At 38.8% G+C, this 16,421-nt stretch overlaps 1 protein-coding gene across 6 annotated transcripts in view; it reads right to left on the bottom strand.

The window, feature by feature from the left end:
• LOC109967203 (MICOS complex subunit mic25a-like) overlaps positions 1–16,421 on the bottom strand; it is a 95,427-nt gene that overhangs the window by 50,450 nt on the left and 28,556 nt on the right. For 5 of the 6 annotated variants that reach the window (XM_020612607.1, XM_020612606.1, XM_020612610.1 and 2 more), the window contains exon 5: positions 272–295. The exons of the other annotated variant lie outside the window; for it this stretch is intronic. In XM_020612607.1, the coding sequence (XP_020468263.1) occupies positions 272–295 (24 nt within the window). The remainder of the gene's footprint in view (positions 1–271; positions 296–16,421) is intronic. 6 annotated transcript variants of the gene reach the window in all.

Consider the following 16,421-nt stretch of genomic DNA (forward strand, 5'->3'; position numbering starts at 1 on the left):
TTCCCCCGGAGGAGCTGGAGGAAGTGTCTGGAGAGAGGGAAGTCTGGGCATCTTTGCTTAGACTGCTGCCCCCGCGACCCGGTCCCGGATAAGCGGAAGAAAATGGATGGATGGAATTCTATTCAGCACAATAATGATTCTACTTTTTAAACTGGCCCTCGGCCTGTCCAGGAGGACAACGAGGAAATAAAATATTACAATAGTTGGAAACCAGCTTGAAAAGATGAACTGGACAGAACAGAAGGAATCTGAAGACTGCAGCAAATCTTACCATTACTTCTATTTCATCTGCCGACTAGAAAGGGTGGGAAACAGAAAGAGCAAAGAAGGTAGAGAAACAAAGCAGGGTTAGTAAAGAAAGATCAAAGGAGGGAAAAAGAAGCAAAAACAATAAAAAAAAAAATACAGCTCAGTAAAAAAAATACAGCTCAATCACAGCACGGTATTTGGATTAGGCAGGTTAAATGATTATTCATTTCATTGTAGTTAAACATGAAACTCTTACAATTTATCACAGATTTGATCAGAATGTGTTGTGTTCATAACTAGAAAAATGTATTCAATTTCCCAAGAAATCCTGGGCTTACTGAACTAAACTATTTTTGATTTGAGACGGAATGCAGTATCTGGGCCTAAGCAATAAAAGAACTGTCAAGTTGCCATATCAGTTGATCTGTATTCTTTTGTCACAACTATGAATGAATCACATAAAAATTACAATCTAACTCAAATGTAATAAATCCATCTAATTAGCTATTTCACCATAGACAGTGGCAGTCCACATTTACATATTCATATTTCATATTCATTTTATGTCCTGAATATTTCCATCTGATGACGGATGGTGCAGCCATGGCAACCATGTTTGGTTTGGACATACTCCTTAGCACTATAAGCATCGTATAGCTTATAGTGTGAAATAGTATACAGTCTTTTAGCTGATAGCATTGTACAGAACTTTACAAAATGTTAAAGATCCTTTCTAGACATGGGTTAAGACAAGAAAATATTGTTTTAAATGATCATATCTTAAAATTACATCTACTTCTTTCTTACTGAAAAACTCATCGGTAAATATACAAATATTTTTGTATGTGCTCTGGAGGGTTCAAGGTCCACATCTCACTTGTGTGAGCTGTATGTGACTCTGACTGGCTTCCAGACTAGATTTAAATAAATCTTGCTACTCTTCTTCAACTGAGATTTCAGTCGATGAATGTGAAAACAGCCTTCTAACTGCACATACTGTATATTATTCTGCACAGTGAAGCACAAATATCCAAGTGAAGTAATAGAAAACACACCTTTTTGACTAGATGTTATCAATACATCAATATAATCTGTAACAACATACTGATGTCAAATTCTGTGCTTCAGAAAAAGTGGGTGTAAAAACACAAAAGACTTGGAACACAACATATAATTGTTAAATTTATGTAAAATCTTTGCTATGTGTATTTCTGTAAAATGTGAATTTGGCAGCTCAAAAACAGGATTTTACTTTGTCTTACTCTAAAACTATGACACATTCAACTATTTGAAAACTACTTACAATATGTTTATTCAGCTTTTCTTCGTCAATCTTCACTAGCCAAACATGGCTACTGAGGGAGTTTCAAAAGCAGCTAGTTGAGAATATGTTATAAAAGTGCAGCACTTGTGCATTGTAAAACAAAATGGCATTTACCCTGTATAAACCTTTTGCTACACAAAGAGCGCCGTCACTTCAGAAGAGCTTTCTTCCGACTACAAACTTGTTTTTCTGTGCCAAAACTTACAGTATTAAAGTATAAATAAGAGGCAAACTTATTGTAACCTACTACAAAAGTACTTCAGCACATGAAGTTCTTAAAGCTTGTCTTAGTGCCAGATGGGCACACTGTCACATTGGAAAACTCAACATGTAGAAGGTATAACTACAAACTGTCACTGAGACTGACAGGCTGACAGACACTATTTGAACTACCATAATGTAATAAATATTACACATCTGGTAAACCCAGCAAATTAATGCCAATCAATATTTTTAAAGCACTATTGTTCTAGGTCTGACTAACAGCACTGTGGCACTGAAAAATCAGCATCTGTATAAATAAAAAATAAAAAAAAGCCTACATGCACACATGCGCACGCTTTCTGAGGGAGAAGGATTCATCATAATTATCAGGGCTGCTGAACGCCAAATCAAATCAGAGCCGATCGTCTGTGTTTCATAAACAGACCTTAACTGAGGAGAGCAAAAGAGGGAGAGGGCTTCTGATGTTAGGGAGACTTCTCCTGTCATTTGCAAAGCTGCAGCTGGTGCATGTTAATGCGGGTGAAAATAGGGACTGAAATAGTGTGTGTGTTAACTTTATATGTTAGACAAGTATCAGTTTGGCTGGGATCAAGTAAAAACAGAATGGATTTAATAAAAAAAAAAAAAGACAGCTCTCTCTCTTTCCTATCTGTCTCTCTCTGTGTTGGTCTTGTTTTAATTTTCTGTCAGAGAAAAAAAAAACTGCAAGTGAATCTGATGACTCCTGTGGTGTCCCTCCAGGGACCTGCAAGTCTGCAGAAGATAACAGCCAGCTAAGCGTGACATTACACACACCACACCGCACCGCACACGCATGCATGCAGCAGATAGGTGGGGCTTATATGCTGATGTCTGTTTAGTCTGTCTCTCTTTTGGGATACCTGGAATTGTCTGTTTGTGTGTGTCTTTCATTTGGTTAGCCTGTACAAATGTGCATCAATGGGTGCATCTGTAATTCACTCTTACTATATTAGACTGTGTTTTGACCATTGTTAGCACTGTGTGAAACAAACATTTTGTGTCATTTATTTCACTCTATCTTTGAGATGGCACAGAGGGGGTTCCAAAGCAGAAAGCTCCAGCAAAATAGACAGCGGGTCATGTGGCTAAATAGTTGCACTTAGCTCATCTGGTGTCACAACATAATGCGACATCATCCAGCACACTGATGGCCAGGCAAATCCACATAAGCTCGCATTCCTAGTACCTTAAGTAAATGACTTGGGTAAGATGAACAGGTCATTCTGCAGGTAACTGTGTTAATCTGACGAGCCTTGACGTCATGAAACATACTTAATGTAGCAGTGGCTGATGTAGGAGGTGATGGACTGATGTCTTATTGTAAATGAAACTATCAATAGCCCCCCAAATGACGGTCTGACTATATGGCTAGGTACTGTAAAATCAGATGAGTGCCATGACATTTTGTACAGAGATTCATGGTACAAAGACAATGAACCTGACTGATTATGGTGACTTTACCTTTAGTGCCATTTTGGGATCTTACTAAGATGTCCTGACAAATATTGAATAAGTTGACATTAAATTTTGTACAGATTTCCATATCACACTCAGGATGTTTTGTGAAAACTAACTTTTCACCTAGCACCACCATTAGGTCAAATTTTTCAATTTGGCCATTTCTGGGTTTATGGCTAATGGCATCAACCTCAGTTGCACTTTGTGTTTAGTGCTGATTAACAAATGTCAAAATGGTAAAAATATCTGCTTAGCATCAACATGTCAGCATTGTGAGAAGTTTAGCATATGGACATTAGCATCAAGCTCAAAACTCCACTCACTGCACAGTGTCACAAAGCCACTAGTATGGTTGGAGACTCGTTGTTGTTTGTTTTAGTTGATTTCATAAAGAAAGCCAAACTTCTCAAGAGTTACATGTTTCCTAAACAAAACACTTTGGTAAAAAAAAAATCTAAAATTCTGACTTAAATCAGCAAACATGTACACTTAACTGCATAGGAATAAAAATCTTGGCAGGAATTCAACGCCAGCTTTTGACAGTGCGACAGATATGAAACAAAACCGTAACAAAGAGGTGCGTATGTTCAATACCCAGTCTGACCCCGAAGTCAAAAACAGTCTCAAAACAGAAGGTTAAGGAATAAAAAGCCTATTAATTGAAGTCTGTGCCGAGTTCGTCTAGTAATGGTACAGCAGTGTACTGGCTTTAGAAGAAATAGACTATTTTACCACTAATCTTTAAGAATGATGAACAAATCTAACAGACACACCCAGGTCATTTTAGGACTATTCCATTACCAGTTTCACCCCAAAACAGAGTGCACACTTTGTTCACTTTGTAAAGCATGTTGCAATGCTGTTTGTCACACGGGACATTTGTTCTCACTTGGCACTTGAAAACTTCAAAATATATCCTAAATGACTGAAACAAAAACAATCAAAAGATCTGGTTGAGAAAAAGCAAAGAAAAGGAAAGACAATTCAAGTGCAGAAAAGATAACCTCAGTTATTAACAAGGTGCATAATTTAATGCAACAGCTGCTAACCATGAGCTTACAAACGTATTATCATATATCCTTCCTGCTCCAGGCACCTTCTGAATACAAATCAATTAGGAACATAAGTAGAAGTTTGATGGATCTATCGAGAAGCTGGAAACAGAGGAAAATTTTATAAATGTATGAGAGAAAAGCCGAGTAACATCGAGTGAGGTGGAAACGAGATAAAACAACGGGACAAATAAGACTGACCAAGTACTGGGAAACAGAACATGACAAAGTGAGACAAAACAAAAACAGAGCAGGAAAGAGTGAGCAAGTGAGAACACGAGGAAATATCTTTCAGCAAAATTTATATCTAGCAGCATCGTTTAGACACGTCCCCTGTGGTTGCAATGTAGTTTAGTTAACTGGAGCTAATATTTTAGAACTAGGTGGAAACATGCCTGATAATCTAAAGGCTCCAATAGCAGTGCCACAGAGTTGAACCTTTACATGCACACCAACCAGACCAAGGTGGTCCAACCCAGGCAAACAGCAAACTCATCAACACATGGACACTGCCAACCTTACAAACCAATACTTTCTCTAGTGGGCTAAAAATATCCATCAGGGTTAAAACGTAGCAGCAAATGTTCCCAACATTTGTTGAGAAGGGGGGTGCTGGAGGATGAGAAAACGGGCTTTAGAAAAGAATGTTTATATAGGGTGTTTTTGCATTGCAGTGTTGCAAGTGGCCAGGGGACAAAATTGGCTACAAGGCTGAGTGACGCTGCCATATCCAGCACTGATGTGTCTAACTGTAACCCTAAGCAACTTCGTGTTAGGTCTAGACTAAGGCAAGTAACCACGAAACCACAGCGCCCCAGAAAGGTCAAATCTAAAAGACAAAGAAAAAGGTTTTTAGTAAACACTAGAGAGATGCCACTGGTCAGAACACTATGGTGCCTCTACAGAAGGTAGAGAGGACAGATGGGCTGAGATTTGCCCTCTTCAGCCGCCACAAGAAATGCAGATGCTGATGAGCTCTTTGGTAAGAGAGGTGGTGTGCAGGGACCAGGTTAGGCTGTCAGCAACCTGGACTCCCAGGAACTTTGTGTGTTGAACAATCTCCAAAGCTGTGCCACTGAAGTAGATAAGGGTGTGTGTGGGTTGTTGCTTTTTTTTTCCTGAAGTCAATTATTATCTCTTTGGTTTTTTTTTTTCAACAATCAGGACCAGATTGTTGTTACTGCTCCAACTCTGCTTCACCTCCTCTCTCTAAGCCTTCTCCTCCCCATCCCGAATGAGACCCACCACTATCATGCGTACTTTATTATGTGGTTTGTGCAAATGCTGCACAGCAGTCGTGTCATCAGCGTGTATAATAGGGGACTGAGGACACATCCCTGTGGAGAACTGGTGCTCAGTGAAATGGTGTGCAATTCCCTACCCGCAAAATTTGAGGTCTGCTTGTAAGAAAGTCCAGTATCCAGTTGCACAGGGATGTACTCAGGCCCAGTGTAGCCAGTTTATAAGCCATAAAGCCATGGCACTAACCATGCTAGCTTCTCCTGTTGCAAGTTTCAGAGGCTGTAGAAAAGTAACGGCCATTTTTAGTGCTTGAACTTGTTTGTAACAAAAGATACACCCCATGTATTTCTTTAGGAAGAAACATGTCACCCAGTGCAGCATTGTGGTTCACTGGAGTGTTTATAAAAGTTTTTGGACAACAATGGAGGTCTACGGCATGGATGAATAAGTAAATCCAGGTTCTGGATTCACAGATATTGTGGTGAGTACACAAAATTTATTGTTGGTTTTAGTCTCTGTATGGGATTTGCCGAAAATAACCAAAACATAGAGAATCAATCAACCTTATTCTCTCTTGTTATAATTTAAAGAGGAACATATTCTTACAGTACTACAGCTCTGCTCCACAACAGCAACATCATACAATTTTGAGGCTGCACTGTAGGGACAACAGATGGCGGCTGGCTGAGTTGTTAGTAAGTGTGTCTGCCGGATAGGCGCCACAGTGGTATCATCTATGGAGGGCCAACTCCCTGATCCAGTAAAGTGGGAACACATGAAGAGAGCATCCGAGGGAAGCACACCAATGTTAACAGTCCAATGGATCATCAACACACCACATGGACATGGAACACTAATGCTCGGGCTTGTGAGTATGACTGGGACAGGCATGTACAAATATACACTCACACATCTCACTCTTCCCCTGTGAGCAGTGTGTGTGCTGCGCTGCCATCTGATAGCAGCAGCCTGCTCTCCCATTCCCTCTTTCCCCCCTCTCTTTATTTACTCTGCCTCGTTTATTTAACACATAGCTCCCAGCGAGCCAATAAATTAGCACTCAATAATAATCTGACTGATAATTATAGCTAGGCAGCTAGCTACACAGTGGAAGCAATTGGACAATACTGGCACTTCTCCTCTTCCGTCTCATCTCCTCAATCTATAGTTGTAATCCTTTTACACCGACTGCTCCGTCAGATGTTTTCATTTGTTGTCATGACATCAAATATTGCTTTAATACACAGCAATTCCTATACAATTTTGAGATGTGGTCTAATGTAGTTTCAGTGGTCAAGCAAACAGCAATAACAGAGGGAGTTCAGTACGTTAAGTGTGCATGCATGGGTACTACCAAACGGAGTTCTTGTTAAAGCATGCACAGTATGTAATTTATAATGTTGCATTGCATTTGCCTTTTTTTTAAAACTACAGTAAATAAATCTGCACAATTTGCTGGTTTAACAAGAGGTATCATATGGATCCCCGGAGTCAGTTCAAAAAGAATATTTCTCAAGGCAAGACTGCAAACAATTTAGGTCTTTCACCATCTACAGTACACAGTAGTCTGAAAAGATTCAGGGAATCCAGGGAAATATCAGTGCGTAAAGGCCCAGGACAAAAACCACTGATGAATGTGTGTGACCTTTGAGCCTTTAGGAGCCACTGCATGAGAAACACTCATGCTACTGGGATGAATATAGCCACATGGGCTCAGGAGTTCTTTGGAAAACCATTGCCACTTAACACAGTCCACCACCATATTATAGCAATCATGACTGACTTTCACGATCACACCAAGCTGGTGTTACTTTGGACTGGCAGTAGGGATGAGCTTTCTTTGTGAGAGTTGAGCATTTTAAGAACAGATCAAGATGAACAGACCTTCCACTTCAAATTAGTCAAGAACTGTTGATGTTTGCCCTAATAAAATGTACACCCCTATCCAGTGAGGAATATTGACACTGTCCTACCCTTAAACTGCTTCAGTGAACCACAGTATAGCACACTCGCCTCTTATAAGAAAATATGACTTTTTATCAATTACAGATAGTATACAGTGAGTTTGGCCAAGACCGGCCAATTTTGCAGCAACACTGTAGTTAATAAATGCCGATAGAAGTCTGTCCTTTCATCCGTCTGGCCTGTTTAAAAGAGTACCAGGATTTACTGGACTTCCTGTCTGTCTTCCTGCTTACTTGGCTCATCTGACCAACTATCTGACAGTGCAGCTGGCTTTTAAGCACACCGTCAGCATAATAGCTTTACATGCAGAACCATGTCAGCTCCTGCAGATTACAATTACTGATACAACTGCAGGCTTATCTGCACCTCAGCCGCCTCCTCCTCCTCATTTACCCATTTCTCCACTCCTGCCGTCTCCTCTAGTCCACAGCACACTCATTTCCCAACATTCTGTCTCCTTCTCTCTCTTTTCTGGTCTTCCTTTCCTGTTCGCCAATCTGTTTCATTACATCTTCTCTTTTCCTCTTCACTCTTATCTCCTTCCCCTTTATCTCTTTTCTGCTCATTTTTTCTTCAATAAGCAATGTAATTAGCTGTGTGTGAGTTCATAGTGTGCTTCTCTACGCGATATGCCTTTGTATAGTACACACCTGTACAGTATAGTCATTTAAATCAAAGCAGATGTATTTTGAATTCCTCCAGTAGCAATCCTTAAACTGCTTGAATGATGTAAATCTATTGGAATTCAAGACAAAACTTGCAAAGCACATCGGCTCATTTGACCTGTTTTTCACTCACCTAAACAGCATAATAGCAGCAGTCAGAAGAGCAAATGATAAAATAATCAAGCAATTCAACAGCTCATATGTACTACTGTAATGAAGCATGCCCTCATCTGTCTCAGTCTGCTTTACTTTGTGAGAGAGAGAGAGAGAGAGAGAGAGAGTGCATGAACACAGCTGTCTCTCTCACACCAATGGAGAAAGTCTGAATTTCCTGAGTGTGTAAGAGAGGCAACACTGTCATTCCATTAGCACAGAACCTCCAGCTGATTACAAGAACTTAGGTATAAACAAGGGAGGCAGGGTAGTACCAATAAGAGCCAACATCTGGCTTGTTCTAGCAGGGCTGCTTGACAAACAGACAGGAGAGATCCTGGCACTATCTTGCTCTTGAGTGGTGCTGCTGGAGCATTTGGGAAGTAAACACTAGGAATTTAGCCTTATGGTCTTTGCTGGAGAGTAGTGATTGCACTATTCCTAAGAAGTAGCAGGTATTCTGTACTACAGTTTTAGATATGTGCTTGGATGGCACATTCATCAATAAATAGTACAGACTGTGAGGATTTAAAAGTTTCATAGCTGCTGAATTTTTAAAATAATACAGCTATTACTGTGCCTTTTGTTAAATATATATCGATTAAAACCTCCTAAACCCTGAACAGCCCACTGGAGGGACAAACCAGTGCAAATGTTTAAACCCACAGTCCATAAGTTATAGTACTGGTTCCCACAGTGGATGCCTTAAGGATGGGTCAAGGGTGTCATAAGATTTTAATGTACATTTCACCATATAAAAAAAGCTACATGTACCACATAAGAAATAAACAAATAAGAAATATCCACTGGTTTTCATACAAAGCTTAAATTAATGACATGAAAGCATGGATGTCCTGCACTTGGATGAACCAAGAGTAAATTAAAGAAAAAGTAAATATAAAAATAAAAACACTGGAATATGCTGTTAGTATTTTATCAATGAACAGACTATATAGAATGTTCAAGGTTCAAAGATTTTTATTGTCAATTCACTATATGTGCAGGACATGCAGAAAATCGAAATACCGTTTCTCTCTCACCTAGTATTGAGTGCGATACCATTTAAGAAATAAATAGAATAAAAGTAGAATAAAAATAGACTAAAATAGAATGAGAAACTGGATTAAAGTAATCAGGATAAAACTAAATGGTACAACAATAGGCTATGACTCAAAAACCGTGTACAGTACAGAATGTATAGCAGATGTCATTCTGTGCTGAACTATCCCATACAGATAGATACGGTAATGGATGCTTCAACTATGTACAAACGTCCACTTTAGTACTCAGTTTGAGCACAGACGAGACAGAAATTGATTCATCAGCAGTGTTTGTATCACCTGCCAACAGCTGCTAGCTAGCATTAGCTCCTGAGCCGAGAGCTGAGATCAAGGTGCAGAGTCATTTTTCAGTCTGTCACTCTCATAAACGGGATCTCTAGGTCCAGTCCAAGTTAGCTATAGTCAGCTAAGGTTATCCATCTTGAATTACCACAGTCAGTAAAGTCAGATCTAAGCAATATTAGCAACTATTTTAGCCAAACAAAACAAGAATGTGTGCAGGCAAATATAGCACATACCTCCAAAATGGAGCCCCCATCCCAACATTCAATACAGCATGATGTACCTTTATGTTCTCTATAGATTATCTGCTCCTCACCAGCTGAGTGTGAACATTTTGCCTCAGAGCATTTTATAGTGGAAGCACTCCACCTCCCCTCAAGTAAAGAGCTGCTACACTAAATCTTTACAAATAATAATGTTTTAAAGTATAATATTTGGGGGTGGGGCTTACCACCCCTGCAAATTCTATGTACCGTACGTGACACCACCTCAATAACCCATGCACTGTATAGGTTTTATGGGATTTAGTACAAGCTACTGACCTGAAAACCTGCAGAGCTGCACTTATAGTACCATGATTGATTGCAAGAGTAGGAGCAACTACAGTTCTGAAACTAGGGGTCAGTTATAGACACTGCAGGACTAGCTCCATTTGAGTATTTAATCTAAGAATGCTTCTGATGGACTCTGCTAAATATGCCTTGTGCTCTCTATAGAGATTTGTGTTGAACCTGCAATCTAATAACTTTTAGAGTGGGCTGAGCAATAAAGGAGAATGATGAAGTTTCATTTGTTTAATTTTCTGTGGCCTTTGTCTCTACAGCCAGATAAATGAAAACACTGCTATTTAAAATATTAAACAAATGAAAGCTATAACAATTACTCTTTTTTTTTTTTTTTTTACATTTTATGACTCACACAAAGAGTGTTTATAAGCCAGCAAAGAAATTCAAACATGGCGTAAGATATGATGTGTATACTGACGGCAGTGAAGAACTCACACAGTGAATTGGTTGAACAAATTCTGAATAAGGCTACAGGTAATTATCTCCTGTGGAACAATACAGTGATATTGTTGCAATCCCTATATAAACAGGTGAGACAAAGCACATCGACGGCTCTTGGAGTGTGACAACTTCTGTGAAGACTAAAGTAACCTGAATATTACAAAAAAAAAAAACACTCCCCTTCACTGTGACACTCTACCACTAATTGTGAAGCAATAAAGATAATGGGAGAGATGAAAGTGTATTGTACAGGGAGAGAATGGGGAGATTAGATTAACATGAAGAACCTGTGAAACAACATTTGACAGGCTTGTCAGTGATTGAATTTTACTTAACACTGTGTCTGATGTACATAGAGACAAAATGACAAACAGAATAAGAGAGAAATAAACAGAGAAAGCAAGACAGCAAAACTCTAAGTCCACCTTTATGTAAAATCAGTGAAACATAGAATAAGCTTTTGTTGCCATCTAGTGTCACTTGTAGGAACTGGTTAATTCAAACTTGGCAATAGATGTGTCACTGAGATGTACTGACTTTTACTCCCCACGGAAAAAGCCCAAAACTACTCCTACATTTACCATAGTTAACAGGATGAATACTACCTCGATGTTTAAAATATTGGTGGAGTGCCCCTTTAATGTTTTACCTGTGAGGACAGACTTTTATTGGACAGTAGCTGGGTGCAGGATAACAATACTCAACTCCAACAATTTTTAGGAAGCACTTCATTAAATCAGCAAAAACCTAAGCTCTCAGATAAACTATAAAAGTTCTATAATCATATAAAAGATAACCAATTTTAGCCAGCTTACATTTTCCCTCACATTTTGGCCTAGCAAGATGCAACTGATTCACCTGTGGTTCACAGCTGTAATCAAAGAATGACGTAAGCCAAGATGGCATTTTGTATAAGCTGAAGCTCCATTAGAGGAAGTTAAAGGGCAACTAATAAAATAGGCTTCCTAATTCTTCTATGAGAACAGAGAGAAAGAGAGAGTAATTTGCCATATGCTAATGAGGCTTATAACCTTTTTTTTGCTTTCACCTGGCGCCAAAAGGCCATTAATACGTTATAAAAAGAAAAAAAAATCCCTTTTAGCCTTTTAGTTCGACTTGCTTCCTTTCTTTCCTTTCTCCCATTCCCTTTTCTCATTCTGAAATTAATCTGCAGAAGATTTACTATTAACAAAGACTATTCACAGAGCACAGTGGTTGAAGGCCTTGGCTGCAAGATTAAAAAAAAAAAGACCAGAGGAATGGCAGGATCAGGCAGTCCACTGGGAGGAGTACAAAAGACAGGAAGAAATGAGTGATGCAGTGAGAGGCAAAGAAGAGAAAGAGGCAACTAAAGCGCTGATGCCACGCATCATTGTCTGGCTCTCTGAGTCGAGGAAGCATTTAGTCACCTGTAGCACCCTCTTTTCCCTCTCCTCACACCTTTGTTCCACACTCAAGGCTAAACTCTGTAGGTAGTTTTTTGTCTGCTCATTTCCAAAGTGATTCTTTACAAAGTTACTGGCTACACATTTATATTGTAATTCTCTCCTAATTCTGCAGGTCAACCTTTGTCACCCTTTGCACCCTCTCTCTAGCTCATCATTACCCCTTTTTCCTACAGTTATTCTGAATGAAATAGTTCTGAATTTTGCAGGACTTTGGTCATCGCAGGCACCTCCTTTCAAATCCTTATACCAGAAATGTTCACGAGTCACAAAATGCCTGTCTGAGCCAAGTCTTTGTGTTAGAGTCCAAGTCTGAAGTCCCTTCAGTTTCATTTATATATATATAAATATATTCCAAAATGTTCTCCTTCTGATCTGTATCCAGATTAAAATGGTTTATATTATTATATAATTTTATATAATATTATATAAAATGGTTTATATTAAGTTTACACTGAGCCTGCATAAATCATTTAATTATTACCCTGTACCAAAACCCTGCACATAAACATCAAAATAAGTAAGCAACGAGCTGGTAAATACAGCAGAATATAAGCAGCTCAAATTAAACAGTACTAGGCAAAGGTTTTAGGTGCTAATACTAAGGTGAAGATGCTTTCAAAAGTAATGCCACATATCATTTTTATTGATCAAATAACTTCATATAACGTGCACTGCAGTAAAAAGCAAAACACTAGATCAGATTATTATTTGGACAGACACCCTTTGTCTTTTAACAACACCAAGTCAAGGTACTTGGCAGTAGCTGGTTACAAGTATTTTGGAGAACCTGCTAAAGTTCTGTTGTGAATTTAGGCCATCTCAGTGTCTTCTGTCTCTTCATGTAATCCCAGACTGACTGACTGACAGAGCCCTGATCTCAACATGATCAGGGTCTTACCATCTACTGCACGACTCCTTGTTCTTCTTGTCACTGAAGACATTATTTTTGACTCTAGCTCTATGGTTGGGCTCATCTGACTGCAGAATGACTTTGGGATCACCTCCCTGATTGTATTGCACCATGAATAAGAATCTAAACATCTCAAGTGCCTTCAACTTTTGCACAATACTGTTTCTCTCAGGCACTGAAAATCAAAACAAAGCTAAAAGGAGAATAAATATTACATTTACATTTGTTACATTAGCCATACACATTAAATTTGTGCTGTTTAAAGAAACAGCATGTAACTCTACAAATTGGAGTGCCCTGTTAGCCAAGTGGAGCATGCGCCCCATATGCCTGGCGTCTGCTGTTTGAGTCCAGTCACAGATCTGCATTGCAGGTCTCCTCCTTTAATTCTCTCCTTTCATTTCCTGTTTGTCTCTCCGTGATCCAATAACAAAAATAAAGGCAAACCAAAAAAGAGCCCAAAAATAAAACTCTAGCTATAAGAAATAACGCATTCCTCTTACAAATACAAGGTTTAATTCATAAGCAATCAAATGTATCTTTGCTCAATTGAAGTTGTGTTGCTGCAACTTCATTATGGTAGACAGTGCTTGCTTATATTAGCAAACTTTAGATAGACATTACTTTGTAACATTACTGAGTCAATTTACAGACCCGACTAAACTTTAATGCTTAAACCTTACTGTACAAACGTATTATTGGGATAGAACATTTCAGTAAAAATAACATGGCAACAGTGCCTTATGAGAAATGATCCAATGAGAAATGATCTAAAAGTCAGGATATCTCAAGCTCCGGTGCATCATCTGTTCTTTTTAAAATCTCTCTCTTCCTTTAGGAAAGTGCAAGATTAAACTGCTACACTGCCCCTGGAATATGGAGATATATTTTGATCTAACAAAGAAGTTGGGTAACAGTGGATGAGTAATATTTATATAAAAATCTGAAAATATTACAAGGTAATACTGTGTTTCTTAACTGGAAACACTTGTGATTTCAGCGACTGGTTACATTAAACCTGACAGTTTTTAAGTGCAAACCATAAATCAAGGCAAGGAAAAAAAAGGAACAGGTGGTTCCTTCTCCACTTTCTCATTATGTTAAATCAAAATTAATCCATAGCATCATTACATAGAAACATAAGGTATTATCTGTGTAATACCTAGAAACAAATGCTAGAAAAAGCAAACACCTGTTCGTACCTAATTTTGCAGTCAAGTTATTTTATTTTTACTCCATCATTGCTTAGACTGGTCATAGCCCCAGTTGTGTTCAGCTATACCTGTACATCACATTCAAAAAAGCCTTTTAAAATGCTTTTCTACTTGATTCTGCTTTTGCAGAGGCGATATAGAACAATATGCAGTACAGGTGATTGTGCCCTTTGATTCCACAACAACGAAAAAAAATGCATTTGAGTTAAGACTGTAAGTCAATCTGCCCACACTTCATGTGTATAGCACATGCCTATATGTATTCAAAGTAGGTCCAGTCCTGCACGGCTGGTCATTCTGCTCACGATGTCCCTCCAGAGGCTTTATATTAGCAGTGGGAGTGTGTTGGAGTAAAGATAAGACAGATGCTAGAGCATGTCTCAACATGGGTTGGGGGGGGTTCCACACAAAACAGGCGCTGGCTGGTGTGTAAAACAAGCTCTCCCCTTCCCATGACTATACCTCCAAACCTGCACCACTATCTCCCACTCCAGGAAACTAAGGGTGCAATTTACTGCTTGCACTGCACTGATAATACTGCCTCCAGGGCAGAAAGAAGAGAGTGATGGGCTGGGATAGAGAAGAGAGAGGCAGAGGGAGAAAGAGGGGAGGGGGAAAGAGAGAGAGGAAATGGTAAAGAGAGAGGGAAACAGAAAAAGAACAGCAGATAATAGGTGGAAGGAGGAGGAGACAGAAGAACTATCACAATGGAAATTAAAATTACAATCCCAAGGCCCAATTTGTGTCTGTGCAAAATGTGATTTAACCAGACAAAACCTCGCTGGACTAAATCACGACTTGATCCTGCACAAACTTATCTCGTCCTACAGAGAGACAGTCAAATTAATCCACTTTCACACAGCTTTACCACTGAACTGATGCTATGTAAAACCTAGAGTCCAAAGTCCTGATATGGCTGCTGACCTAAACTCAGAAAATACCATATCATTACACACACACACACACACACACACACACACACACACCAACAGCATCGCCAACAGGTCACTGGTGGATGTTGCACTGGAAAAAGGATTTTTCACAACAGACAGATTAGTGACAAAAATGGCACATCAGTCAAGTGTGAACGACAGTCAAGGTCTGAACTAATTCACTGTAATGTTACACATAATACACAAAACTTGAAGTGATTATTAAGTGATTATTTCTTTTTAGTAATATAATATAGAGAAAATGCAAGGTGTTTTCCAAGCCAGCATCCTTGTTACCAGCTAAGGCATCAAAATAACACTACCCCTTGTATATTCATCCAAAATACAAAAATAATACATATCTCAGCTTAACGTTTCCCCTAGAACATTTTTCAGGCACAATGGCAAGAGGATGATAGAGGTTTTGCATACACATGCTAAAATGTTTGGTTATTTCTCAGGCAACACAAGACTTTTGGTTGGTAATTTCCATGTTGAGGTCATGTAAAACAAGCAGAGTATTAATAAGATGCAGCTATTGCACACAGTTAACTGTCAAAGCTGCCAACTGCTTCACAATTGAATAAGTTAGAACTAAACCTTTACAAAAAATAAACTGATATAAGAAAAATAATAAAATTCATATAATAAAATATATATATCAAATAATAAAATTATAATAAATCGCTCAAGTTGGTGCAAACTGCGTTTTGAACTGCTCAGTAATTTCCGACAAACTGTTTGCTTTCTCATCATGAGCACAGTGTGCAGGACTCATTGCTGCTTGGCAGTGAAAAAAATGATACCATAGCATCAATGTACGAATATTCTCCCACAGCTCTGGGTCCCAGCCAGATGTTCTGTTAGCTTCTATCCGCTGCTTCACCTGCAGCTTGCATTTGACCTATAGCCTGTTTACCTGTTTCACCAATGCTTATGGCGTTTGTACGAAATCCATTAATCCCATGCCTGTACTGTTAAAGGGGAAACACTGCAGATACAGTGCCTTGCGAAAGTATTCTGCCCCCTTGAACTTTGCGACCTTTTGCCACATTTCAGGCTTCAAACATAAAGATATAAAACTGTAATTTTTTGTGAAGAATCAACAACAAGTGGGACACAATCATGAAGTGGAACGAAATTTATTGGATATTTCAAACTTTTTTAACAAATAAAAAACTGAAAAATTGGGCATGCAAAATTATTCAGCCCC

Source organism: Monopterus albus, unplaced genomic scaffold, assembly GCF_001952655.1.
Source record: "Monopterus albus unplaced genomic scaffold, M_albus_1.0 scaffold126.1, whole genome shotgun sequence".
NCBI classification, from domain to species: domain Eukaryota; kingdom Metazoa; phylum Chordata; class Actinopteri; order Synbranchiformes; family Synbranchidae; genus Monopterus; species Monopterus albus.